Source organism: Erpetoichthys calabaricus, chromosome 11 (genome assembly GCF_900747795.2).
Source record: "Erpetoichthys calabaricus chromosome 11, fErpCal1.3, whole genome shotgun sequence".
NCBI classification, from domain to species: Eukaryota; Metazoa; Chordata; class Cladistia; order Polypteriformes; family Polypteridae; genus Erpetoichthys; species Erpetoichthys calabaricus.
The window spans coordinates 144,145,129-144,172,836 of record NC_041404.2 but is presented as its reverse complement, the minus strand read 5'-3'; the positions used below and the strand labels follow the sequence as shown (position 1 = coordinate 144,172,836).

The following is a 27,708-nucleotide window of genomic DNA, read 5'->3' as shown; positions in this document are numbered from 1 at the left end:
ACCCTTTACTCAGTACTTAGCTGTGGCAGCGATTCTAGCCTGGAGTCTTCTCGATTTGCGATGTCCAGCTTCACAGGCCTGGATCTGCAGATTTTTGTTTGCCATTCTTTGCTGCAGATCCTCTCAAGGTCTCTCAGGTTGGTTAAATACCCTCGGTGGACAGCTGTGTTGAGGTCTCCGCAGAGTTCTTTGATGAGGTTCAAGTCTGCCACTCGACAGCATTGAGAGTTGTCACTGAGGGGCTCCTGTGGTGCCTCAGCCCCCCGCCGGAGGCCCAGGATGCTCTGAGCAGGTTCTCGTGAAAGGAAGATCTCCGCATTTTGCTCCATTCAGCTTTGCACCTCCACCCTGATGCTGCCACCAGGCGTCACCGCTGACGTGATGTTGTGCAGGTGATGAGCTGTGCCCGCTTCCCTCCAGACGTCACACCACCCCAGAGAATCTCGTTAACCATCTGAGTGTCCTTTAGGTGCCTCCATGTGCCTTCTACTTGGCCGCTCTGCCACTCTGAGCCCAGACTGGTGGACGTGCTGCTTGTCCTTCTGGACGTTTCTCCTTCGTCCACACGGGGTCTCTGGAGCTCAGCCAGCGTGATTATCAGGTGCCTGGTCACCTCTCTTAGCAAAGTAGCCCATTTCCCCAGACTGCCCAGTTTGGCCAGGTGGTCAGCTCTAGAAAGAGTCCTGGTTGAATTATGGAGACCACAAGTGTTCTTGGGCGGCTTTCTGCCCCCTCGCCACAGCACCCCCTCTGACCCCACGGCTCCTAGAGAGACAGCGGTGTGCCTTTCTTAGTAAGTTCAGCCAAGTGAATTGACCACAGGTGGACTCCAAACACCTCAAGGATGACCAATAGAACGGGGTGGTCCACCAGAGCCAAGGCATTGTGTTTACTCAGCCAGCAGGCATCCCACCTGCAGCCCAGGCCAGGATTGAGATGGGTTGTCCATTTAGGAAAAGCTGGGGTTGCTGCTGGAAGAGGAGTTGAGGAGGCCAGTAGGGGGCGCTAGCCCTGTGGTCCGAGTGACATTGTGCTGTAAATATGGCGCCGTCCCGACTGTGGTCATAAAGGGTACCCGGGCATCCTTCATAAAGAGTAAGGTGTACCCCAAAGTCTGGGCTAAATTGCCCACCATGGCTGGCCACCCCATCTCTCTCTCCCCTTGACCATCCAATAGCTAATCTATGGTTGGTGTACTGGCACAAGAATGGCTGCCATCACATTGGTGGCTGAAGTGATCGATGAATTCAATGCCAGGTAGCAGATGGGCACCCCTCGCCACATTAATGGCTCACCACAGAATTTGCCCAGGCTCTGTTAACAGATTCAGGTTGCACATTAGCAAAGTTCAAAGAGCAGGGCTATTGTTGGCGAGAAATCACCCAGTGCCCTGCCCCTCACAGCAACTGGGTGGGCACAAAGCCAGGGTTAGCCAGTTGAGTTACTGTATTACATTACACAGCAGGGTCTGCACCTCATCACAGAATGGCACATACCCTGTGGACCAACAGTGGGGTATATAAAGACGGACAGGCATACCTAACCAAGGAACTCCACACATACTTTGGGCATGGCCTGCCAAGCGAGGCTGCACAGAGTCTCTCAACTCCCGTAACGCACTCACATGACAGCCCAGTCTTGCCCACCCATAGCTGGGTGGGCACATGCCACTGAACAGAATACATCAGACAGGTGGTGCTGCAAATTGTTTCATTTTTTTTATTTACATTTAGAAAAGTGTATTCTGCATTCATCACGGCGTGTGGTGGGAGGCCCGTGTGCCAGGGTGGTCCAACACGACGGCCATCACCGTAACCGTAAATAAGCGGCACCGCCACTCGTCAGATGAGCGATTGTCCATCAGTCAGGAAGGAGAAGGAATCGATTCAGCCACCTTACCGCATATCAAGTGGCCCAGCTATGCCAGCTCTAGGGGGTAGGAGTTGGGGGTGGGTGGCGACACTGGGTATGTTATTTTGGGCCGGATTTGCACATTTATACTCCACACCCCCCCACCCCCCAAAGCGGCCACTCCACTGGAATGAGAAGCACAAAAAAAAAAAAAAGCCCATGCCACCCTGCCAGCCCACATGGGCACCACTTATTCATGCCCAGGAGGGATGGCAGGGAGATGGGTAGGTACAAGTATATAAAATAACGAAAAAGTCTCCCTCCAAGATGGCACAGTGCATCTGTCACAATAAGGAAAGCTGCAGGTGAGTGCGTGCCAAGCATCGTCTTAAAGTTTTTTCTTGTTTGGAAAGGCACCATGGACCAGGGAGGCAGCTGGCACGGCTACATTACGAGTAACTCCAGGCTGGCACACCTGCCACCAATTCATTTCTCATGCAAAAAAAAAAAAAAAAAAAAAAAAGTGAATTCCCGCCAGTCAAAGTGGCGATGCAGGACAGTGGGCGTAAGTGCGTGCGTGGCATCGGCACGGGCATCATCAACATACAATCAAGAGTACAAAGAGAAAGAAAATCTTTTTTTTTATAGATATATAAAGGACCATCCAGTGCAAAAGGATGGCAGAGGGTTTGGCACCTTTTCTCGGCCCTTCACCCAAAAGTGGCTCCACAGTTCGGACAGCGCCTCTGGCGGAGGGCCAGGCAGAAGAGAATGCCGATGGGGAAGAAGAAGATGGCACACAGGATGCCCAAGCAGGTGAAATCATCCTCGAGGACCCCAACCCTGTGGAGAACAGACAACAGAGTGGGAGGTTAGGCACAGCCCCCCTGGCACAGCTACTCCAACAATAACTGATATCAGCAAAATCTTGGGGGGCTTCCACAGATTGGCATGAAACCCTGTATTTTGAAGTGCCCAATGTCACAGCTACCTTTCCGTCACCTCAAAAGTGAAACGCAGTTTGGGTCGTCAGCAGGGCATTTCTAGAAAGAGCCGGACATTCAACTTTGTTCAAATCGACAAAAGAAACCTTATGTTGGCATAATTTGGCATGACCCACGTAGAACCATCTGAAACCTATTTGAATGCCCACTTCTTTCAGCCCCTTTAACTATACAACACCTTCTCTCCCTAAGCGGGTGATTTTCTTACTGCCCACTGGCTGTACCCCTCTGTGGTGCTACCTGATGGTCCATCCCTTTAAATATCTGACCTGGTGCCAGTCTGCTTGGCAGCTCCTTTTTCTTCACAACTGGCCAAAACCCCAGTGGCTCGACCTGCCAGTAATGACATGGCACCACCATGCACCAGGCACTTCTTGGTTTGCCAGTATGGGTCTCTCCTTTGTTCTTGGCACCTTCTTTCACAATTTCATTTGGAGTTGAGACTTTGTCTTTTTTTAATAATAGAATTAAACAAAGCATAAATAATAACAATGCCAAACGGCACCAACGCAAAAGATGTGCCATCCTGGGGCAGTACAAACAGTGATGGGCACGTGCTGGCATCTGCTGCAGAAGAGCCAAACTACCAGTGAGTGCCACGGGTGAGGGAGAGATGCCCTCCATGCCATCAGCCAATGCTTATCATGTGCCGACAGTGATGGGCACATGGGGACACCTGCTGCATGCTACAACTCCCTGGGGTTGCCAAGGGTGAGGGAACGGTACCCATATGCCATTAACTGACATGCTTGGTGTACTGCATGTGTTCACATTTAAAGTGCCCGCTGCAGTAAGAATTTTACGACTATTACTTGCTGTTGACCTCGATGGGCAGACCCCCTCCAGTGCCTCAAGAGTTTACATTTTGCACCCCCCGATATGACAAATGCACAGATATGCCAAACCTCAACCTACCTGCAGGCTGGGCAGCCGCCCACTACCACCACGGAGGGCTGGACGATGGTGTAAGTGCTCGAAAAGGCGGGCTGTTGAGCCACGGGGCCGAGGGGGGCAGCAGGTGGCACAAAACCTAATGAGAGAATAAAACAAAAAAATAAATTAAGAATGATTACCAAAAAAAAAAAAAAAAAAAAAAAAATGGGTGGGGTCAGGTCAGAGTGGGCCGAGAGACCCTTTTAGTTTCTATAGCGCCTTTCATCGATGACCCAGGACACACCAGCAGAAAGTGGCACAAGAGGCTTCAAAGTGCTGGAAGACTCTGCCCATGCAGACGAGACCAGGAGCTTGTCATTGTTGGCAGTCACAAACCCCCAGCCCCCCCCCCCCCCATCCCACACATCCACTATCAATATTATTCATACCAAGGGGCAGGAGATCATGCCAGCAGCATCAAGAGCGAGGCGGGCACCAACCCTGGACTGGGTGCCAGTCAGTTTCAAATATGAATGCTTTACACACATACTGTACCCACCTAGGGTTGGGGGGTTGATTGGTGTGTGTGTGGGGGGGGGGGGGGGGGGTGTCATACACAGGAATATCAGGAAGAAGAACTCTGGCCAGGGAGAGTGTGGAAAGCTGGTTGCCAAGGCAACACCTACTGGGATGGCTAGAGATACCAAAAAAAAAAAATAATAAAGGAAAATCGCCCCCTCTGCTGGTCAACTCGAGTAAAGCTCAGCAGCGAAACTAACCCAACGACGAGGGTACACACTGGCACGGCTCACACTGGCATCTACACCAAGGCTTCAGGCACTGCCAGGCAGAAAACGGCCATCTGGGATAACAAAATCTACCTAACTGTACCTACCTAACCCAACCATGGCATCTCTTTGCCACCTGTACCGATGTTGGGAAATAAAAAAGAAAATGTCCCAGTGTCCCCACTGGAGGGGTGACAAATCATATGAAGTGGACAGCCATAGCCAGTACCCTGCGTAGCCCACCAGCTGGGCACAGTACCCAGTCATAGCTGGCAGATCACCTGCCTTCAGGAAAAGATCTGGACAGAAAAAAAAAAAAGGGAGCAGGCGGGCACCGGAAACCGCAAGTGAATGAGAAGTGGGGGCAGCAACTGGGGTACCAGCTTATACTGTGTGGTCACTGGTGGGACTGCATTTGGACCTTGGTAACAGGTAGGGTGGCACAATGGGCAAACAAGTGGGTACGATGCTTAGTTAGCCACAGAAGTTTCATGGGGGGGATTTATTTAATGGGGGGTCCCTGAAGTTTGGGTAAGCAGGCATTGGCGATTCCTTGGGTGGGATTACAACAAGGAGGCACCTGTGCTTCCCAGCGAGGGGTGCTGACTTGTTATCTACAGAAGCTTCCGGATGGAGGGCCATCAAAAAAAAAAAAAAAAACAAATGTATTTGGGGGGGCACAACACTTAGCTCTGATGTTTTGGGGGGGGCACACTTAGGGGAGTTCTGCAGTTTCACAAGCAGCTATGTGGACACCTGGTGTAGCTGTTGGGGGGGCATTTGGATGTAAAGAAGAGGCACTGAGAAGTGTTTGGGGCGGGCATCACTTAGAATTCACCCAGTGTGCCCCAGTGAATCATAAGGGATCAAGGTGGTTTTGATGGGGGCAGAGTACAATGGGTGGGCACAAAGGTTCTTGGGGGGGGGGGTTAAGCTTTTAGAGAACATGAAAGAGATGCATAAAGGGATGGCAGTGAAGTGCAGTTGAGGGGGCACAATGGCTGGTGCCAAGGCTTCACAGGTTGGCACAATAGCTGGAAGTCATTGATGCACAATGCTGTAAGGGGCACAGAGGGTAGATGTGGTGGCACCAAGTCTTCAACTGGGCATTCAGGCACAGGAGCTGCCCATTTGTGATGTCCACTCCCACTTGTACATTTCAAAGGCCTTCCTCCTGACTAAGGACCACTGTGCCCCCCACCAACAGTCACTTTTAGTGACACCATGAGGTAAAACCGCCCTCTGCCAGCCAGGAGAGAATCCAGTCCTGGGCAAGTGACCCCGCAGCCCAGCCTGCCAACCCCAGGAGGCGAGATGTGAATTGCGGCTCTGCTGGCCCCTCTTGATGCCAAGTGCCAGCAGACTGGTGAAGGCGGCCCACCCTGCGCATTTCACTCCATTCACTTCATTTAACTGCCTCTTGAGAGCCAAGCTGAGCTGGCAAAGCAAAAACTGAGCCCAGCTGGCAGTTCCACATTTCTACAAATCACGCCAGGGACGGCCTGGATGAGTGCCAACCCCCCCCCCCCCATAACAAAGTCCACTGTCCCGTTACACAACCAGACCTTGTTGGCGTCGCCATGCCACTCGTCAGGTGAGTGCCAGCGTGGGAGGAGTCGTTACTCATTAACTGTGGCCCCTGTTTAGTCAGCCATCAGCACCCTGGTCACGGGGAGGGGGTGCGGGTCAACGTGCAAGCGGGACGCCGCGGGTCAGGGGGGGGCCGAGATGACGAAAGAGGAACAGAAAGAGAAAGAAGCAGAAAGTCCGAGTGACACGATGGCGTTGGCACTTCCGTCATTCTTTAGTAATGAAAGCACATCCAGTGGGGGGGGGGGGGGCTTGCCCTTCATTTTCACCCACCACGTGACAAGATGACAGCGTGTGGCCCCTCATGAGGCTGGGAGGAGGGGAAAAAAAAAATAAAAAAATCCAAGGACCCCCTGATGACCCTGCCAGTGACAGCAAAACTCCCACCCTGCCCCCTCGTTTAAGTCCATCGATGACCCCCACCTACCCCACACAGTGAAAGGCGCTATATTGATAAAAACAGTCGTGAATGTGCGCCTGGCAGACCACCTTCCAGCCTGGGATGACAGGGGGCGCTGTGACTAACAGTTTCCACCGCAGTTCTGACAAGAAGATCATCGAGGGCACCTAATGCATACCTCCCCCCACTACCCCCCCCTGAGCTGACCACACCCCCTTCCCCTCCCCAGACACCATTAACATAAATAAAACAAACAGAAGACGTATGAGGGTCACAGTTTGCTGGTCCTGTTTTGGCCCATTTAGTGTCTCGTGATTGTTTGGCTGCTAATTGGGGGGTCCGAGTCTTCAAGAGCAACTCAGTTAAAATGAATTCAAAAAGAAGTTAATTAGCCGGTCACTCATTAAGGAAATGGTTAGAATGAAAATCTCCAGCCACTGCGGCCCTCCAGGACTGGACTTGGGGACCCCATCCATCCATCCATTTTCTAATGCGCTGAATCCGAACACAGGGTCATGGGGGTCTGCTGGAGTCAATCCCAGCCAGCACAGGGCACAAGGCAGGAACCAGGGTGCCACTCAACACAGGGCGGGCACACACACACACAGGACAACCGAGGATTGCCAATGCACCTGACCTGCATGTCTTTGGACTGCGGGAGGAAATCCACGCAGACACGGGGAGAACATGCAAACTCCACGCAGGGAGGACACCGGGATGCGAACCCAGGTCTCCTTACTGCAAGGCGGCAGCGCTACCCACTGCGCCACTGTGCCGCCCCGAGTTGGTAAATGAAGGCTACGACTAGAGACGAAGAAAGAAGAAGAGAGAAGAAGAAAAAAAAAAATCGCTGGAAAAGTCGTCTAACGTCATAGGCGCCTCCACAGTGACCTTGGTGGAGTGCGAGACACCAGGAGAACCGACGACGTGCAGTGAACAGACAAACGAGGGAGGTCTTTTACACTCGTCTTGGTCTTCACTGACATTAAAGAACAAATCTTTTTGAGGAATGCGCAGCATGTGCTCCGTTTAATGAAGCAGCCATGATCTTAATATCACTTAATCTTCAGGAGATAGAACTGTCTCATTGAAACGGTCATCACCATTGTGAATTTCTACTTGGGATTAATAAAGTATCTATCTATCTATCTATCTACCACCACGACAAGCAGCCAATGACTGACCTGGCAGATGACACCAAGCGCCTCCTATTGGTCGGTTCACTGTGACGAAGTGGCTGTGACCGTCTCGGTGCTCTCACTGGCTTATTGAATGAGCACAGATACGCCCACCCCCCCAAGCCCCCCCCCAATCACTGTAAGCTCGTTCACAAACTGCGGACAAGAGGCTCGCGATAGACCGAATCACAGTCCAGTTCATGGGTGATGTCTGTGGGGCGGACGGGATATAAAAGAAGGAAATTGAGGGAGATTAAAGCAAAAGCCAGGAAAATCATTTTATTTATCGCATATATACTCACGTATAAGTCGGGTAAAAATGGATCATAAAATCAGACCACGACTTATACGCCCGTTCAAAACTGCAAGTTAATTTTTTTTTTTTTTTTTAACCATCTTCTTCCCTCCTCCAATCTCTCATCAAGTTTCTCAGACGCATCGAATTTTAATTTTACCGATTTCTTTCACCACTTCAACGACTTCTAATTTAAAACCTGCTTCATATTTTCTTCTGATCCTAGATAAGGGATGCTCTTATGATAAAAGGTGTTGTGAGGGTGTGAGATACAAAAAACACGAAACGGTGCAAACGTCGCTTCTGACTAGTCGGGTATCACCGTGTGGTCACAGTACACAGAAATAAAAAGCCGTGTGCTCCGTGGTTCCTCTCTCAGGTTGGCGTCGGCATATCAGAATCTCGCCCAATAGTGTGTGTTTCCCGCATAAGACTTATAAGACCGACATTATAAAATAGCAGAAATTACAAAGTAAATCAAGCCCTGACTTACCCGCGGGAGAACATAAACGCCAGTATATACGGTAGTCGTACTTCAGTGCTCTCACAGTTTGACGTCTCCACTATTCTACGGCTCTGTTCGACGGAGTGTTTTTTTCTGTTTATTGTTGAAATTTTATTTATTATCAAAATTCAATAAAAAGAGGATTATTATTATTATTATTATTACTAGTCATTAAGCCCGTTACAATAACGGGCGCTAGAACAGTAGTGCATAAACATTAGTAGGAACCGTCTATATTAAATGGCAAGGGACTTTGACCTCATTCTTTTTGTTGGTCGTATTTTTCTCTCTTTCAGCCTTTCTTTTCTTGATGTTCACTTGCTGAGCTGACCGTTCTTCGTGGGCTGCCGCCGTGTATTGTGTGCCTTTAATTTTCTGTGACAGTAATACTGTCTTGTATGTCCGCTGGCTTGTACGTCCGTAATATACCTTTAATTTTCTCTGGCGGTAATACTGGCTTGTATGTGGCTGTAATATGCGTCACTGTATTGTGTACCTTTAATTTCCTCTCGCAGTAATACTGGTTTGCATTTCCGTAAAACGCCTGTAACTTTCTCTGACAGTAATATCACGCATCACACCGTGCCCCGCGCATGCGCACTTCACACACACGGACACCTAGATGCACACAGGGATTTTATTAAAGAGGATGATTGTGTGTGAATGACTTATTTTGCTGCTTACTTTTTATTAAACATTTTTATTGAACTATTGACTCCTCTGTCTGTCTGGGTCAAATCTTGCAGAGGTCTTGAAAAAGAAAGAAGGGCCATCACTGCAAATATGGACTCTGCGCATAAACTTAATGGAATCTCTCTATCATAAAAGAAAATCATGAGACGAGACTATTGTCAAGAGATTTTGTTCAAGTGCCGCCCTCCTCTCGGCCACGCCTGCGGTCCTCTCTCCTCTCATTGGTGTGAATGCTTTTGTCAGAAAAAGTTCTTGCGCTCTCCACTCTTATACATTTTTACGTTTTCCTCTTTTTAAGTAACCAATAAAAGAAGACGTATTATGTTCAAATCTTATTGAAGAATTTCATCACAAAGGGTTATCAACAGAAGAAATGAGTACACAGACAATCCTAGCACCGAGAAACGATGAAGTCAAACGAATTAACGCAAAAATTGTCAATCGGTTACATAGCAAATTAGTTAAATGCGTATCAATAGACTCTGCTGAAACAGTTGGTGGTGATGGTGCTGAAGATGAAAACATCAACTTACAATATCACGAAGAATATCTACAGCCGTTAACACCGTCTGGTCTACCACCGCACGAATTACTGTTGAAAGAAGGATGTATCGTAATGTAATTGCGTAATTTATGTCTGAGTGATGGGCAATAGGACAAGATTAGTTGTATTCAAAATTGGTTGAACAATTCTGACATGTAAAATTTTAACAGGCGACGAAAGGTAATGTAGTCCATCTTCACTAATGACATTAGACACCAAAGGAGATCTTGATATGCCATTCGTATTGAAACATTTACAGTTTCCCGTGAGAATAGCTTTTGCTTTGACAATTAACAAATCTCAGGGACAAGCATTCGAAAAAGTCGGTTTACTTATTAGAGAGAAAGAAACGAAATTCACTCACAGGCAGTTATACATTACGTTGTCACGATGAAAGTCCAAACACGGAATCAAAATTCAATACGATATGACGAATAGTAAAAGCAATATTTGGAATTAACTTAAGTTTAACAGTAAAAGTGTAATTTCAAAGCCAAACAGAACCAAAACGTAGAACTTAACGAATACCTCTAACGTAATATGAAACATCATTTTCTTTCAATTTATTACATTTTACTAATTTTTACTTTGGTTAATTACTCTCTGTAATGTAAAATAGTTAGGTCTATTATGAATATGTAACAGTTCCCATGAAAATAACAATCTGTTTAAGTTGTACATCTGCTTCACCATACACAAGCGGCAGAGTCGTGAAGTGACTAGCGTGTAGCGCCTGCCCAGAGGATAGCAAGCAAAGCGAGCAGGAGGCACAGCTCCTTATATATATATATATATATATATATATATATATATATATATATATATATATACACAGTGAAATACGTTTAACGCGAAAACGCTTAAGATGAAATATCGGTTAACACGAAATAATACAACAGTCCCGACAAACTACTATGTATTTTCATGCATTTTTTTCTCTTAACATGAAACGAAAATCGCTTAACACGAAAAGATTTCCCTTCTGGGAATGAACAAAATACGGAAAACACCAGCCGCGCAGGCGAGATTTAAGAGGGGTGTGAAATGAAAGAGAGGTGGTTTCACATGTTTCGTAGAAAGGAGGCTAACTTGGCTTTGAAATACCCTCGGAATAGCCTGTGACACGAGCCAATTTTGTTTATCTAAGCTACTTTCACCCTCCACCCCTACAAACGCCACACAAAAACATCTCATCTCTCATCAATTAGCTTTGGAATTCGGTGACGAGTACATCGCAGTGTGAGTAAAAATCCGTGAGTTTGGTTCGCGTTTTTTTTTTTCTATTTTAGAAGAATTTTTTTTACGAGCACAATGGCAAAGAGCTCAGGGGGAAAGCAAACTGCTATTTCGCTTAAAATGAAGATGGAGCTTCTTAAGGCTGTTGATCAAAAACAGAAGACGAAAACAGAAATCTGTAAAGATTTTGCTATTGCTATCTCTATATTATCAACAGTACAGTAATTAAAAAAAAAAAGAGCAAATTACGGAAATGTTTGAACGGAGTAAGTTTGAGCCAGAGCGAAAATGGATGAGAACGGCCAAGCACGAGGATTTAGAGACGGCTTTACTTGTTTGGTTCAAACAAGCGAGATCTTAGAATGCTCCCATTTTTATTAAATACATGCATATATACATATCTATGTAAATAAAATGTACTCTAATAAACTTAATTTTGTTGAATATACTGCATGTTTTTTTTTTTTTGTAATATCCTTTAACACGAAATTCTTTTAACATGAAAAAATGTTTCAGTCCCCTCAGTTTCGTGTTAAACGATTTTCACTGTATATATATATATATATATATATATATATGTATATACACACACACACACACACACATATCTACAGTGCATCCGGAAAGTACTCCCAGCGCATCACTTTTTCCACATTTTGTTATGTTACAGCCTTATTCCAAAATGGATTAAATTCATTTTTTTCCTCAGAATTCTACACACAACACCCCATAATGACAACGTGAAAAAAGTTTACTTGAGATTTTTGCAAATTTATTAAAAATAATAAGTCCATAAGTCCATAAGTATTCACAGCCTTTGCTCAATACTTTGTCGATGCACCTTTGGCAGCAATTCCAGCCTCAAGTCTTTTTGAATATGATGCCACAAGCTTGGCACACCTATCCTTGGCCAGTTTCGCCCATTCCTCTTTGCCGGCACCTCTCAAGCTCCATCAGGTTGGATGGGAAGCGTCGGTGCACAGCCATTTTAAGATCTCTCCAGAGATGTTCAATCAGATTCAAGTCTGGGCCACTCAAGGACATTCACAGAGTTGTCCTGAAGCCACTCCTTTGATATCTTGGCTGTGTGCTTAGGGTCGTTGTCCTGCTGAAAGATGAACCGTCGCCCCAGTCTGAGGTCAAGAGCGCTCTGGAGCAGGTTTTCATCCAGGATGTCTCTGTACATTGCTGCAGTCATCTTTCCCTTTATCCTGACTAGTCTCCCAGTCCCTGCCGCTGAAGAACATCCCCACAGCATGATGCTGCCACCACCATGCTTCACTGTAGGGATGGTATTGGCCTGGTGATGAGCGGTGCCTGGTTTCCTCCAAACGTGACGCCTGGCATTCACACCAAAGAGTTCAATCTTTGTCTCATCAGACCAGAGAATTTTCTTTCTCATGGTCTGAGAGTCCTTCAGGTGCCTTTTGGCAAACTCCAGGCGGGCTGCCATGTGCCTTTTACTAAGAGTGGCTTCCGTCTGGCCACTCTACCATACAGGCCTGATTGGTGGATTGCTGCAGAGATGGTTGTCCTTCTGGAAGGTTCTCCTCTCTCCACAGAGGACCTCTGGAGCTCTGACAGAGTGACCATCGGGTTCTTGGTCACCTCCCTGACTAAGGCCCTTCTCCCCCGATCACTCAGTTTAGATGGCCGGCCAGCTCTAGGAAGAGTCCTGGTGGTTTCGAACTTCTTACACTTACGGATGATGGAGGCCACTGTGCTCATTGGGACCTTCAAAGCAGCAGAAATTTTTCTGTAACCTTCCCCAGATTTGTGCCTCGAGACAATCCTGTCTCGGAGGTCTACTGACAATGACTTCATGCTTGGTTTGTGCTCTGACATGAACTGTCAACTGTGGGACCTTATATAGACAGGTGTGTGCCTTTCCAAATCATGTCCAACCAACTGAATTTACCACAGGTGGACTCCAATGAAGCTGCAGAAACATCTCAAGGATGATCAGGGGAAACAGGATGCACCTGAGCTCAATTTCGAGCTTCATGGCAAAGGCTGTGAATACTTATGTACATGGGATTTCTCAGTTTTGTTATTTTTAATAAATTTGCAAAAATCTCAAGTAAACTTTTTTCACGTTGTCATTATGGGGTGTTGTGTGTAGAATTCTGAGGAAAAAAATGAATTTAATCCATTTTGGAATAAGGCTGTGACATAACAAAATGTGGAGAAAGTGATGCGCTGGGAATACTTTCCGGATGCACTGTATTGATTATATATAAAAAGAAAAGTCAATGTACGATTTTCATGAAACTTGGTATACACGTTTCTCTCTGGTCGACTTAAAACACTGTCAGGTGAAATCAGCCCTAAGCCACCCCCATCTGGGTGGGGTGGTGGGTGATCTTGCGCTCTTGTACGCATGTTATCATCCAGTTGACACTCAGAACGACCACCAGAGGGCAGACTGGAGATGACTGCCAGCATTCTTTATGTCCGAGTGCCACCGCACCCGCCTGTTGCTTTTCAAATTAAATCGAGTTGGCCGTTTCCGAGTGTCAGCTGGATGATAACATACATACAAGCACATTAGTGAGTCTCCATTGTTCAAGTTGTGGGGTTTTTTTAATTATATTTTTCTCAAACAATTAAAAAAAAAAAAAAAAAAAAAAAAACACTATTTTCCTCCCGGGCAACGCCGGGTATTTCAGCTTGCTGTCAATAAAAGCCTTTGAAACTTCTGAACTGCTCGTACCATATGAACATCTGACCAAAAGATCTAAAAACACTAAATCAGCAAACTTTGTGAAAAGGAACACTTGGGGGCTTCTCCAAACTTTAGGCCGCGACTGCAGATGAAGGCTCTGAAATTGGTGAGGGGACGAGCGAGGGTCTGCGTCAGGGAAGAAGAAGTCGAACTGCAATGAGCGCGACGGCCAGGGTGGTGACGTCAGAAAGTCAGGCGCCCGAGTGGACACGAGACTTACTGTAAATGTCACACTTGTGTCATATGCTGAATTGCTTTCCTTTAGACTTTGAAACAAATGCAATTTCCCTTTTTATTTATTTCCCTTTTATTTGTCAACGAGTGCAAAGATGAACTCCTCGGGACTGGTAACAAGTGAGGATTACAAAACAGGTGTGTGTGTGTGTGTGTGTGTGTGTGTGTTGGCACTGGAGCCTCACAGACCCAACATCCTGGCTTCAAGCCCTAAGCCCACCTCGGTGGAATCTGCAAGTTCTCCCTGTGGGCCTTTTTTCTCTCCTGGTCCTCCAGTTTTCCTCACACATCCCAGCTTTGCTAAACTGGCACCTTAAATGTGCCCTGGACAAGCGGTGTGTAAACAGGGTCATGAATATGCCCTGATCTGAAGTTTCACCCATTCACAGCTGGATCCCTACAACCCCAAACTAAATATGTGGATTACAAAATGGTTGGAAGGATAAAGATCTGGCATCCCCCTCATGGGATGGTTTCTGCCCTGTGCCCCATTTCTGCCAGGATAAGCGCAAGCTCATCACGCATCAAAACTGGATAACCAGGCTTGAAGATGGCGGACTGGCTTCAGGCCTTGTGTTCCGGTTCCATTTCTCCACAACCCCAAACCAGACAAGCAGGTTATAAAACAGATGGGTGGTTAGGTATGTCCAATGCCCCATCCTGGGATGAGTCTTGCATCTTGTACCCAGTGCTGCCAGGACAGATACCAGGTCATCACCACCCTAAACTGGATGGTAGGTGAGCCGCCGTGTCCAAAGCTGGTTGGAGGCCTCGTGTGGAAGGACTCTTGGGTGGGTGGGCAGCAGCCACCATAAACCAGGCGAGTAGATTAGAAAAGTGACATCTGGCACCCTGTCCAGGGATGGTTCCTGCCATCCACCCAAGGCACCACTGCTCATCATCCCACCAAAAACTGGATAATAAGGCTTGAAGATGGATGAACGGATAATGGAGGCACAGCATGGGTATAACAGGGGCACCTCAATAAACTGGAATATCATTGAAAAGTTCATTTATTTCAGTAATTCAATTCAGAAAGTGAAACTCCTAAATTCTATAGATTCATTCTATAGATAGAGCGAGATATTTCAAGCGTTCATTTCTTTTCATTGGTGTTGCCCAGGAGGAAGCCCTGGATCGCGTCAAATGGAGGAGATGTTGCAGACAAGCGGACCCTGCAACCGCAGGGGACAAACGCTAGGAAGAGGACTTCTTTTCATTTTTCCGATTATGGCTTATAGCTAATGAAAACTCAAAATTCAGTATCTCAGAAAATTGTGGAAGAGAAGTGAAGAAGAGAGTGCAGGCAGGGTGGAGAAGAGTGTCAGGAGTGATTGGTGACAGACGGGCATCAGCAAGAGTGACAGGGAAGGTCTACAGGACGGTAAGTGAGACCAGCTATGTCATATGGGCTGGAGACGGTGGCACAGGAGACAGAGCTGGAGGTGGCAGAGTTAAAGATGTTGGGTGTGACGAGGATGGACAGGATTAGGAATGAGGACATTAGAGGGTCAGCTCAGGTTGGTCAGAGAGGCGAGATTGCGCTGGTTTGGACATGGGCAGAAAAGACATGCTGGGTATACTGGGAGAAAGGTGCTAAGGATAAAGCTGATAGGGAAAAGGAGAAGAGGAAGACCCAAGAGAAGGTTTATGGATGTGGTGTGATAGGACATACAGGTGATGGGTTTGACAGAACAAGATGACGAGGACAGAAAGATATGGAAGAAGATGATCCACTGTGGCGACCCCTAACGGGAACAGCCGAAAGAAGAAGATTAGAATATTGTGAAAAAATTCCATATTGTAGACTCCTGGTGTCACCTTTACTTAATGGCTTACTTATAACCGCAGATTCTGGGATGGCCGCTATTCTAGCTCTTCTTGACTCGAGCGCAGCGTTTGACACAGTTAGCCATAACATTTTACTGTCCCGACTTTCAGCTATTGGGATCTCTGGTGCTGCTCTTTCTTGGTTCACATCACACCTCGGTGATCGCCAGTGTTACGTCTTCATTAAGGAATACAAATCTGCCACAACTTCACTCACACAAGCTCTCTCTCAAGGGTCAGTTCTCGGTCCAGTCCTCTTCAACATCTCTCTGCTCCCAGTAGGTGAGAGTATTCGTCGGTATGGTCTGAGCTTCCACTGCTATGCCGATGACACCCAACGTTATGTACTGACGGACTGCATTCGGGAAATCAATCATTGGATGATAAAACAGAAATCTTATTAGTTGGCACCAAATCTGTCCTCTCCATCTTTCGTGGGCTAAAAATTGACATTGATGGGATCCTGGTTCGACCCTCAGCATCAAGTCTATAATTTGGGGGTCAGCTTTGATCAGCTTCTTACTTTTCAATCACACATTAGCTCAAATCGTACAGATGGCCTTTTTTCATTCATCTGCATTCTTTCCTCCGTGTGAAGGATACCGAGACACTCATTCACGCTTTCATCACTACACCCGTCTGGACTGTCGCAATGCTTTGTTTTATGGCCTCCCGACTAAATAGATCAACAGAACATTAGAACAGTCTGGACAAGAGGAGGCCATTCAGCCCAACAAAGCTCACCAGTCCTATCCACTTATAGTCGAGTTTTGAAAGTCCCTAAAGTCTTACTGTCTACCACACTAGTTGGTCGTTTGTCCATTGTTCTTTGTGTAAAGAAAAACTTCCTAATGTTTGGGTGAAATTTACCCTTAGCAAGTTACAACTGTGTCCCCCATGTTCTTGATGAACTCATTTGAAAGTCACCGTCTCGATCCACTGCACTAATTCCCTTCATCATTTTAAACACTTCACTCAGGTCTCCTCTTCATCTCCTTTTCCTTAAACTGTAAAGGCTCAGCTCTTTTAATCTTTCCTCATAACTCATCCCCTGTAGCCCTGAATCAGCCTAGTCGCTCTTCTCTGGACCTTCTCTTGTGCTGTTATGTCCTTTTTGTAGCCTGGAGACCAAAACTGCACCCAGTACTCCAGATGAGGCCTCACCAGTGTGTTAGAAAGGTTGAGCAGAACCTCCAGCGACTTGTACTCCACACATCAAGGCGCTATATAACCTGACATTCTGTTAGCCTTCTTAATGGCGTCTGTACACTGTCAGGAAGTCGATAGCTTAGAGTCCACTATGACTCCTAAATCCTTCTCATAAGGTGGACTCTCGATTTTCCGACCGCCCATTGTGTATTCAAACCTCACATTTCTACTTCCAATGTGTAATTCTTTACATTTATTGACATTAAATTTCACCTGCCACAAATCTGCCCAAGCCTGTCTGCTGCCCAAGTCCTTCTGTGATGATATAACAGATTATATCTGCTAATCCACCTATCCTCTGCAATCATCTGCAAACTTAACCGGCTTGTTACTTATATTCCTATCTAAATCATTTATATATGTATATTAAAATAGATTAAAGTATGGGGTGGCACAGTGGTGCAGTGGGTAGTGCTACTGCCTCGCAGTAAGGAGACCTGGGTTTGCTTCCCTCCCTACGTGGAGTTTGCATGTTCTCCTCGTGTCTGCGTGGGTTTCCTCCGGGTGCTCCGGTTTCCTCCCACAGTCCAAAGACATGCAGGTTAGGTGCATTGACGATCCTAAATTGTCCCTAGTGTGTGGTGTGTGTGTGCCCTGCGGTGGCCTTGTGCCCTGTGCTGGCTGGGATTGGCTATAGCAGAACCCCCGTGACCCTGCGTTAAGATATAGCATTTTCAGACGATGACTGACTGACTATAAGATAGACAGATAAATGTGGTAGCGCTGCTGCCTCGCAGTAAGGAGACCCGGGTTCGCTTCCTGTGTCCTCCCTGCATGGAGTTTGCATGTTCTCCCCGTGTCTGTGTGGGTTTCCTCCCACAGTCCAAAGACATGCAGGTGCCCAGGATTGTTTCCTGCCTTGCGCCCAGTGTTGGCCGGGATTGGCTAAGGCAGACCCCCATGACCCTGTGTTCGGATTCAGCGCGTTGGTTAATGCATCCCTTGACGCCAAATACTTTTTAAGTAAACGTCACAATTCACAAAGAAAATGTGAAATTTTAACTCTTTGAGAGCCGAATATTTTTTCCAAAAAACAGTTTCTGAAAAGCAATGTTTTCACACAGAAGTCAACATAAAACGTTTGTTGCTGCATGCTGTGGCAGCCAACTTGACAAGAATGTGCGGCAGACTTGCTGCCAAGCTGTCTTCACGTGGCTGAGGCAGCAGCAGCAGCAGCGATCACGGTTTCTACCTCTTATCATTGTTAAGTGTCACGCCTCCCTGGCAAATATTGCCATTGGCGTATCAGCTACATGAACCCGTTCAGCGCCATGGGGACCAGTCAACTGAAGCTGGAACCTCACATTCATTTTCGATCACTTGTATCGAAATCATTGTCCGACAAGTCATAGTCCAGTTCAGAGATAAAAGGCCAAACGTCGTCCACGCAGTAGTTTTGCTTTACGCATTCACTTTGATCTCTCGCTAGATGTCACTGCCATTTTTGCTGTTGTTTGCACCTTGCTACTCACGCAAGCGCAGGAAATCTCGGTCAAACCAATGAAACTAACTTTCCTTCTAGCAACGAGAGTCCAGCTAAAACATAACAGTTGGTTTTGTCACAGTTTACAGTCGATTACCATCGTCAGCTCCTCCTTTTGACAAAAGTCGACATCAGCCCTGAAAGAGTTAATGAAACACGTATTTTTTTTTTTCCATGCAAAGAGAATCACAATGACTGCAACCCTGATCATTTTACACACTGCAAATGAACTGTAAAAACTATAAAAAAAAACTACTGCAGCAATCTATTATTATATGTTCAAGGTGCAACTGAAGTCATTGATGAAGTTCAGTACGTCACCGAGCCAACTGCACTTGAACTGGCTGGCCTGCAGCAAACACCCAGAGGTAAATGCTGATGATTGCAGGCTCATCTAGTGCAGCGGCTGAATCCCAGAGACAGTGCTGCTGCAGTTCTGCCAGGGCCAGCAGTGCTCATCAACAAATGTACGGCACTGACTGATTAGCTCCGGCGTGCTGCCAAATTGGTCTGTGAAGCAAATATAGCCAGTTGTGGGGTTCAATGAATGTACGTCGCTGAATATACTCGACTTCAGCGTGCTGGCAAATTGTACTGAGAAACAACTTTAGCTGGTTGCGGAGTTCAATGAATGTATGTCACCGCATACAGTTAGGTCCATAAATATTTGGACAGAGACAATTTTTTTTCTAATTTTGCTTCTGTACATGACCACAATGAATTTTAAATGAAACAACTCCGATGCAGTTGAAGTGCAGACTTTCAGCTTTAATTCAGCGGGGTGAACAAAACGATTGCATAAAAATGTGAGGCAACTAAAGCATTTTTTGAACACAATCCCTTCATTTCAGGGGCTCAAAAGTAATTGGACAAATTAAATAACTGGAAATCAAATGTTCATTTCTAATACTTGTTTGAAAACCCTTTGCTGGCAATGACAGCCTGAAGTCTTGAACTCCTGGACATCACCAGATGTTGAGTTTCCTCCTTTTTAATGCTCTGCCAGGCCTTTACTGCAGCGGCTTTCAGTTGCTGTTTGTTTGTGGGCCTTTCTGTCTGAAGTTTAGTCTTCAACAAGTGAAATGCCTGCTCAGTTGGGTTAAGATCAGGTGACTGACTTGGCCATTAAAGAATTTTCTACTTCTTTGCTTTAATAAACTCCTGGGTTGCTTTGGCTGTATGTTTTGGCTCATTGTCCATCTGTATCATGAATCAGTTTGACTGCTGCATTTAGCTGGATTTGAGCAGACAGTATGTCTCTGAACACCTCAGAATTAATTCGGCTGCTTCTGTCCTGTGTCACATCATCAATACACACTAGTGTCCCAGTGCCACTGGCAGCCATGCACGCCCAAGCCATCACACTGCCTCCCTCCGCCGTGTTTTACAGATGATGTGCTATGCTTTGGATGATGAGCTGTTCCACGCCTTCTCCATACTTTTTTCTTGCCATCATTCTGGTAGAGGTTGATCTTGGTTTCATCTGTCCAAAGAATGTTTCTCCAGAACTGTGCTGGCTTTTTTAGATGTTCTTTAGCAAAGTCCAATCTAGCCTTTCTATTCTTGAGGCTTATGAGTGGCTTGCACCTTGCAGTGCACCCTCGGATATTTACTTTCATGCAGTCTTCTCTTTATGGTAGACATGGATATCGATACGCCTGCCTACCCCCTGGAGAGTGTTGTTCACTTGGTTGGCTGTTGTGAAGGGGTTTCTCTTCACCATGGAAATGATTCTGTGATCATCCATCACTGTTGTCTTCCGTGGACGTCCAGGTCTTTTTACGTTGCTGAGTTCACCAGTGCTTGCTTTCTTTCTCATGATGGACCAAACTGTAGATTTTTTCCACTCGTAATATTGTAGCAATTTCTCGGATGGGTTTTTTCTGTTTTTGCAGCTTAAGGATGGCTTCTTTCACCTGCATGGAGAGCTCCTTTGACCGCATGTTGTCTGTTCACAGCAAAATCTTCCACATGCAAGCACCACACCTCAAATCAACTCCAGGCCTTTTATCTGCTTAACTGATAATGACATAACGACGGACTTGTCCACACCTGCCCATGAAATAGCCTTTGAGTCAATTGTCCAATTACTTTTGAGCCCCTGAAATGAAGGATTGTGTTCAAAAAATACTTTAGTTGCCTCACATTTTCATGCAATCGTTTTGTTCACCTCACTGAACTAAAGCTGAAAGTCTGCACTTCAACTGCATCTGAGTTGTTTCATTTCAAATTCATTGTGGTCATGTGCAGAACCAAAATTAGAAAAAAGTTGTCACTGTCCAAATATTTATGGACCTCACTGTATACTCGACTTCGGCGTGCTTCCAACCGACTCTAGCAAGCTGCAATATAATTTCAGTTCTGTTTGCTAACATGTTTGGAGCTATAGTAAACGAGTGAATAGGAGTAGCTCAGCCATCCTAGTTTTTTTCTTTTGTCGTATAATATTTGAGTTCATATGAATAGTAAACTCCAACTAACCTTAGGTAACTTGTGTTTTGGAGTGTATCAGTAATTAGCTTGTTACATATTTTAGTCCGTTATTTTTTTATTTTGGCATAATATAGTACATCCATATTATTAAATGAGAATGGTAAACCGGAAGGCACAGACCCAGGTACACGGCGATGGACGCAGGAGACATAGTGCGCAGGCGCCTACAGCGCGCGTCTCATAAACCGCAAGCGAAGTCTGATCCACCGCGAACGAAGGAGTCACGGCTCAAAAACGAAAGAGCTCAACTAACGAAGGAGTCACGGCTCAAAAACAAAAGAGCTCAACTAACGAAGGTGTCACGGCTCAAAAACGAAAGAGCTCAACTAACGAAGGAGTCACGGCTCAAAAACGAAAGAGCTCAACTAACGCCACACAGAAAAGAGGATTCTGCACTGCACCCCAGAGTCAAACGGAAGACACTACGGAGTCCGCAAAGGTCCACAAAGATAGTACGGAAGGTGCGAGAAAGTACAAAAGGCGCAGGCGCCTACAACGCGCTTCTGAACTAAACGTCCACACTACACAGCGTGGTCCGGGTAATAAGAATAAATGAACTCTCCGTATTAAACGTTCGGCATCCTCACACGTCCAAACCATATAGCATATGTGAATCACATCACAGTGATGCATTATTAACAGTACACCCACAGAAAACGCTCCGTATTAACAGTAAGTGCAATTATCAATATTACTAACGGTAGACAACGGATAACTAATGGAGTCACGGTCACGGCTACAAAACGATCCAGCTCAACTAACGGAGCTACAAAAACAAGCCCGCATGGAGAAAATCATTAAACGTGGGCGCCTACAACGTGCGTCTGAAACCACGGAAGCAAAACTGTCTCGGCTCCAAAACCAATCAGCTCGACTAACGGAGCTACAAACACGAGCCCGCATGGACAAATACAATGAACATAGACGCCTGCAACGCGCATCTGAAACTGCGGAAGCAAAGCAGGCACGGGTTCAAAACGAAAGACCACAACTGACGGAGATACACAAACAAAGCCCGCCTGAATACAATTAATGAACGCAGGCGCCTACAACGCACCTCTCAAACAGCAGAGGCATTAGATAAACGGCAAAGAAAGGAACAACAAACAGCCGCTAAACAATTCCGCCAATTAGCTGACAACGCATTCTGTAATGAGTCCACTATTAATGAACATTCATTAGGATTAATGAATATCATTTGCTGTCATTGTCATTCACTTAACTTCCCTGAAGAAACAACTGGCACTACAACTAATGAGTTTACACGTTGTTGTCAAAAGGGTCAGGTCAGACTGCCTCCTTTAGATGACTTTCCTGAATATCTACGGAAGCTTCTAACTAACAATGTACCCGAAAGTAAAAACTTTATGGACTGCATTGGATCCTACAATAGTTCATTTGCTTTTGCATCTACCGGGGTAAATATCAGGTCACCAGCTGGCAATGGCCCATACTGCTTTCGCGTATGTGGACAAATATTACATCGGATTGGAACAGTGCACCCTGAGCCAAATCACGAACGCAAATATGCACAAATCTACGTGTTAGATCCAGATGTCGCAATCTATCAACGAATGACCCTTCCTGAAAACAAGCAATACACAGAGCTGATAATGAGAAACGTCGCTGAAGTCATAAACAGTCACCCATTAGCTAAGTCTACACAAGTACTTACAGGATCACATTCTAACAATACTGTTTTGATTCCTACAGTTGACCTTCCAAGTTCTGACCTAGAATTACCTTTTACACTTAAACGACGCCAATTTCCCATTAAACCTGCATTTGCCATGACAATCAACAAATCCCATGGACAGAGTTGGCATATACCTCTCTGAGCCTGTACTTGGACATGGACAACTTTATGTAGCCTTCTCAAGAGTTCGGCGTTCATCTGACATTAAAGTTAAAATTGTAGATACTCCATACCAAGGAAAACTCATTCAAGGACAACACACCATCTTTACTACAAATGTTGTGTATAAAGAAATATTCCAATATATCTTTCTAATGTGCCATGCTATGGGTTCTTTACTTCCTTTGTTCGTCATCTACACCTTTACACTCCAATATATCTCATACACACATCAATGTATTTCGGGTTACCCAACACCAGGGGTTGGCTATTGAAGCGAGCAGGGGGCGAAGCCCCCTAGTAAAAAAATAAAAAACATTTTGTGTAGCCTATTCAGAGACCGAGAGAAAAAGGAAAAATAAAGTTAAAAATGTGACCATACGCTACACTTCCTTACAATTTAAATGTATTTCAGGTTGTATTTCGGATTACCCAACAACAGTGGTTGGCGAGCGAAGCGAGCAGGGAGCAGAGCCCCCTAGTGATGTGCTAAACTACAACACTTTTCCTTCAGAGTGTGATGATTAAAATATCTCTGTCTGCAAAATCATTCTTGCGTATTCCTGCTACTTCTACTCCTTCTAAGCGTCTCTTCTCAGCAGCTGGGAACATCGTCTCAAAGAAGAGAGCCAGCCTCACACCACAGCATGTTGAAATGCTCACGTTCCTGCACTGCAAGCAGGAATATATGAACTAAATCTTTTATAAAAACTTTAAGACACACCAATGGCCATTTTTGTTTAAGTTAAAAGCAAGTTTTTTGTTTAAAGACTATGTGCACTTTAGTTTGTACAAGGGGGCTCCGCCCCCTGCTCGCTTCGCTCGCCTACCCCCGGCGTTGGGCATCCTGAAATACATTGTTTGTATATCCGTTAGTCGAGCTTGTTCGTTTTGGACCCGTGCCTGCTTTGCTTCCGCGGTTTCAGACACACGTTTACTTCACTCCGCAGTGGTGCCACTCACAATATGGCGGTGACGCCTGTGCCTTCACTCCGCAGTAGTGCCACTCACAATAATGCGGTGAAGCCTGCGCCTTCCGTACTTTATGGACCCGTGGGGCCTCCGTAGCCTCTTCCGTTTGAATCTGGGCTGCAGCGCAGAGTCCTCTTATTTGTGTGGCTGTGTCGGTAGTCGTTAGCCATGGGCTCGTTGTTGCTTCATTACTCATTCACGTCAGTTGAGCTCTTTCGTTTTTGGGCCGTGACTCCTTCGTGCGCGGTGGATAAGACTTCGCGTGCGGTTTATGAGACGCGCGCTATACGCGTCTGCGCAGTACGTCTCATGGTCCCATCGCCGTGTCCCTGCGTCCATGCCATCCGGTTTACCATTCTCGGTTAGTAATATGGATTGTTTAATGTATTTCTTTTTTATTGTGATGGTCACATCCAATATGTTTCACTGGTTGTTATTTTCATTTGATTATTATTAATTTTAATCGTGTTAAAGCAGAGACATCAGGGTGACATTCACAGGTGGACGGATGTGAGCAGATGACGTAAGACATGCACTGGAGCCCAGAACAGTATGTGCAACCACAGGTCGCAGGCATCAAAATAGTCAGGCATGAAATAATTGTGACTAATTGTTAATAATAATTAATTACAATTTATAATTATTAATTGTCGACTACCAATATAATCATTAGTTGCAGCCCTATTGTCTACTACACCAGTTAACTAGGTAAGTGACTGGTTGCATGTTAATTAGCGTGTGCCAAGTAAGAATTTGACTGCATACATGACAGCAAGGACTCTACAGAGAAGTCAGAAAGGGGATCAATGGTCAGGCAAGTCTAGCGTCCCATCCTGGGAGGACCTCGCTGCACAATACAAGATACTTGGGCTCTAAAATGGATGGATGGCTGGCTGGCTATATATGTCTGCTGCCCAGTCTAGGGACAGCTCCAATTTGTCAACGCTATAATGAAAAGTGACAGCTCTCTGCGATTAGCAAGTGGATTGTGCAAATAATGGTTACAACTGACACCCTTTTTCAGCTTTCTGAGACCGAAGCCAACTCACTATGAGCCCAAACTGGACATCCATGTTAGAAGATGAAGGACAGATAAGAGATGGCTGCACGCATCAATTAAAAGTTAAGTCTGAAGACAAACCGGGTTCCTGGTGTGAGGAGCTCTGGAGAGCATAAGAGCTGTACTGGGGAACTGGGAAAGGAAGCTGGACTTCACCAAAGACAGACTTGGGAACAAAAGGAAATGGCTGACCGGGCAGCAAAGAGCTCGACTGGAAATCTCAAATGAGAAAGAGTGAAAAGCAGAGCCTGGGCCAAGGGAACTAGACATGGAGGCAGGGCAGCAACGACAACAGTTGGGAACAAAAAAGGACGAGGATGTGGACAGCAAGGAGCTGGAGTGGGATCTGAAATGAGAAATCTGGGCAGTAAAGAGTAAAAGTGGAGCTTGTGTTGGGGGAACTGGGCATGAATGTAAGGCACCAACAACAGCAACCAGGACCAAGGGAAGAATGAAAGGAAAAAAAGAAAACAACAACAAAATGGAGAACCCTACCCTGGATGAGGATGTGGACAGCATGGACCTGGAACATAAGATGGACTTCATAAAGATGAATCATCAAACAACTGCAAATAAAATGAGACGATCCAGGACTGGGGTTCGGACACCAAAGAGCTGCACTTGAAACTGTCTGGACAGTAAAGAGGTGAAGTGGCACCTGTGCCAGAGAAATGGTGGGAGACAGCAGGACTTGGACCTCGATGGCAAAGAATCAAGAAAGAGAAGAAGAGCAATGCGATGGACTTGAAACTGCAGTAACAGCTAGGAGTGTGAACTCGGTCATGGACATTGACCTCATAAAGCTGATCAAGGGCTGAGAAAAGACCCCCAGGGATCAAGAGGACTGGACATTAAACATCTAGACGGGTTAGAAGCCCCCACAGCCCTCCCCAAAAAAAGTCAAAGTGGAAAGGGAACAGGACGTGGATTTAGGCTGCCAGAGACAAGATGCGGTCAGCAACAAGAAAGACGCCAACAAGGCGACGGTCTGTGGTTTGGGCGTGGACTATGAACGGCAAAGTGCTTGGCGGGGGATGTCGGCCAGCAAGGTGGACTTCATGTAGCGCAGTTAAGACCACGTCACGGGAGCAAAAACGAAAACGAATCGGACAACAGAATGTATCAAACTGGGGGCCATGCCAAAGACAAGGTCGGTCTGGGTCAGGGGACTAAAGATTATCAGTTGGGGTCAGAGAAGTCTAAGGCTACACCCAGGTGCAGACAAAACTGAATATCTGAAGGTGGACGGAGGACCAAGGTCGGAAAAGAAGACACAGCGCCAGCCTCGGTGCTAACAAGTGGCTAGCGAAGGGTCTGCAGCAGATGACCCCCGCAAAGCAAACCTCAGCGATAAGGTGTAAAGAGAAAGCCGTAAGAGGCGGGCACCCACCTGGACCCTCCGGGTATGAGTAGGGTGGCGGGGGTGCTGGAGGACAGGGTGCTGGAATCGCCCCGTAGTTTCCCGGCGGCCCGTACTCGTAGCTCCCAGGCACAGTAGCGTAGGCGGGTGGTCGTTCCTGCAGAAGCGGCTTGTTATCCATCGTCGGCAACAGAACTCCTTGAAGGGAGCGGCGGACAAAATAAAATAAAATAAAATAAAGGCAAAAGTTACCGCGGGGCGAATGAGAAGAACGGAGTGAAGCTCGATGGTGCGCAGCGTCGGGCCTCACGGAAGCGTCGGACGTTGAGCGCTGCGCATTTTCCTCAAACACTTTTTAAGATTTCCGCAACTCTAAAGCGAAAGTTCAGTTTAAAAAAAAAAAAAAAAAAAAAACAATGAAGGGCCCCGATATCAGGCTGCGAGTCACAAGACTCGCGTCACGTGACTTCGAAGGGCGGACACGCATGCGGCGGTTCCCGCCGGGTGGGCGGAGCCTTAAAGGGACCGCTAAACGCTGGTGAGCCTCGCGCGCGCGCGCTTCCGCTCCATGTGTAGAATCGAATGTACCTGCAATTCAGCGTTGAACCCACCCCAGCACCATCAGGGTCGGGGTTGGGGGGCAATCCCGCATTGGATTAACTGAAAATTTATGGTAGACGTAATTGTGTGAAAAAGTAAGTAGTACACCCTCATGGGGGTGTTAAGTTTTTCAACACATTTGAGTAGGCAAACAAGAAGGTAAAGGTCACGTCATGTCATTGTCTAACCCGTTTAAAACAGATTAGGGTCGTTCCACGTTTGGGGGGTTTGGCGCATTGGACACAAGGCAGGAACAAATCCTGGGCAGACTGCCAGTCCATTGCAGTACAGATAAAGGCGATATACTGTACGTCAATTAAAAACAAAGAATAATTTTCCTCTTCAATCATTTATTCAACAAAATTCAATCAATAGATGTATTAGTTTACTGGGGGGGGGGGTAAACTGGCCTCAGAAACTGGTATTGCCCCCCTTTAGCAGAGATGACTTCCTGTAGGCGTTTCTCTGACATTGACTTGGTGACAATTTTTACTTCTCCTCCATGCAATCTTCCTTCAGCTGTGAGATGTTTGTGGGTTTGCCTGCACGTACTGTCAGTTTCAAATCCCACCCCACACACACACACCATTGACCTGTGTAGGACAAAGTGGGCATTGCCTATTCGGCTAGGCTTTTTAGTGGCACACAAGGCCTGGTGAGACAGGAGTGCAGAAAGCCCTTTTCCTCCTTACCCTGCATTCTGGGGTCAGTGGCTGAAAGGCCGCCTGTACCAACACTTTGGTCATCTGATAACAAAGGTGTAAATCACAGATGAGCTGACGCCTCCTTTAGACTAGCAGGCACCCAAATGGACATTCATTTTTGGCTTGTGATCGCAAACTGAGCCCTGCCTGGATGTGATGGACAACATAAAGTGCCTATAAGTAGGCAGTGGATCTGTAACTGGAGGGGGCTTTAATCCAATCACCA

The 27,708-nt window shown here is 46.3% G+C and overlaps 1 protein-coding gene across 1 annotated transcript; it reads right to left on the bottom strand.

Moving 5' to 3' along the window:
- Window positions 1-1,705: 1,705 nt before the first annotated feature.
- On the bottom strand, window positions 1,706-26,601 carry bri3 (brain protein I3). Its single transcript, XM_028814224.2, has 3 exons — window positions 26,209-26,601; window positions 3,771-3,885; window positions 1,706-2,694 (listed from the first exon to the last, which is right to left on the bottom strand). The coding sequence occupies exons 1-3, from the start codon at window positions 26,357-26,359 to the stop codon at window positions 2,562-2,564; spliced, it is 399 nt and encodes a 132-aa protein (XP_028670057.1). The 5' UTR covers window positions 26,360-26,601; the 3' UTR covers window positions 1,706-2,561.
- Window positions 26,602-27,708: the final 1,107 nt, after the last annotated feature.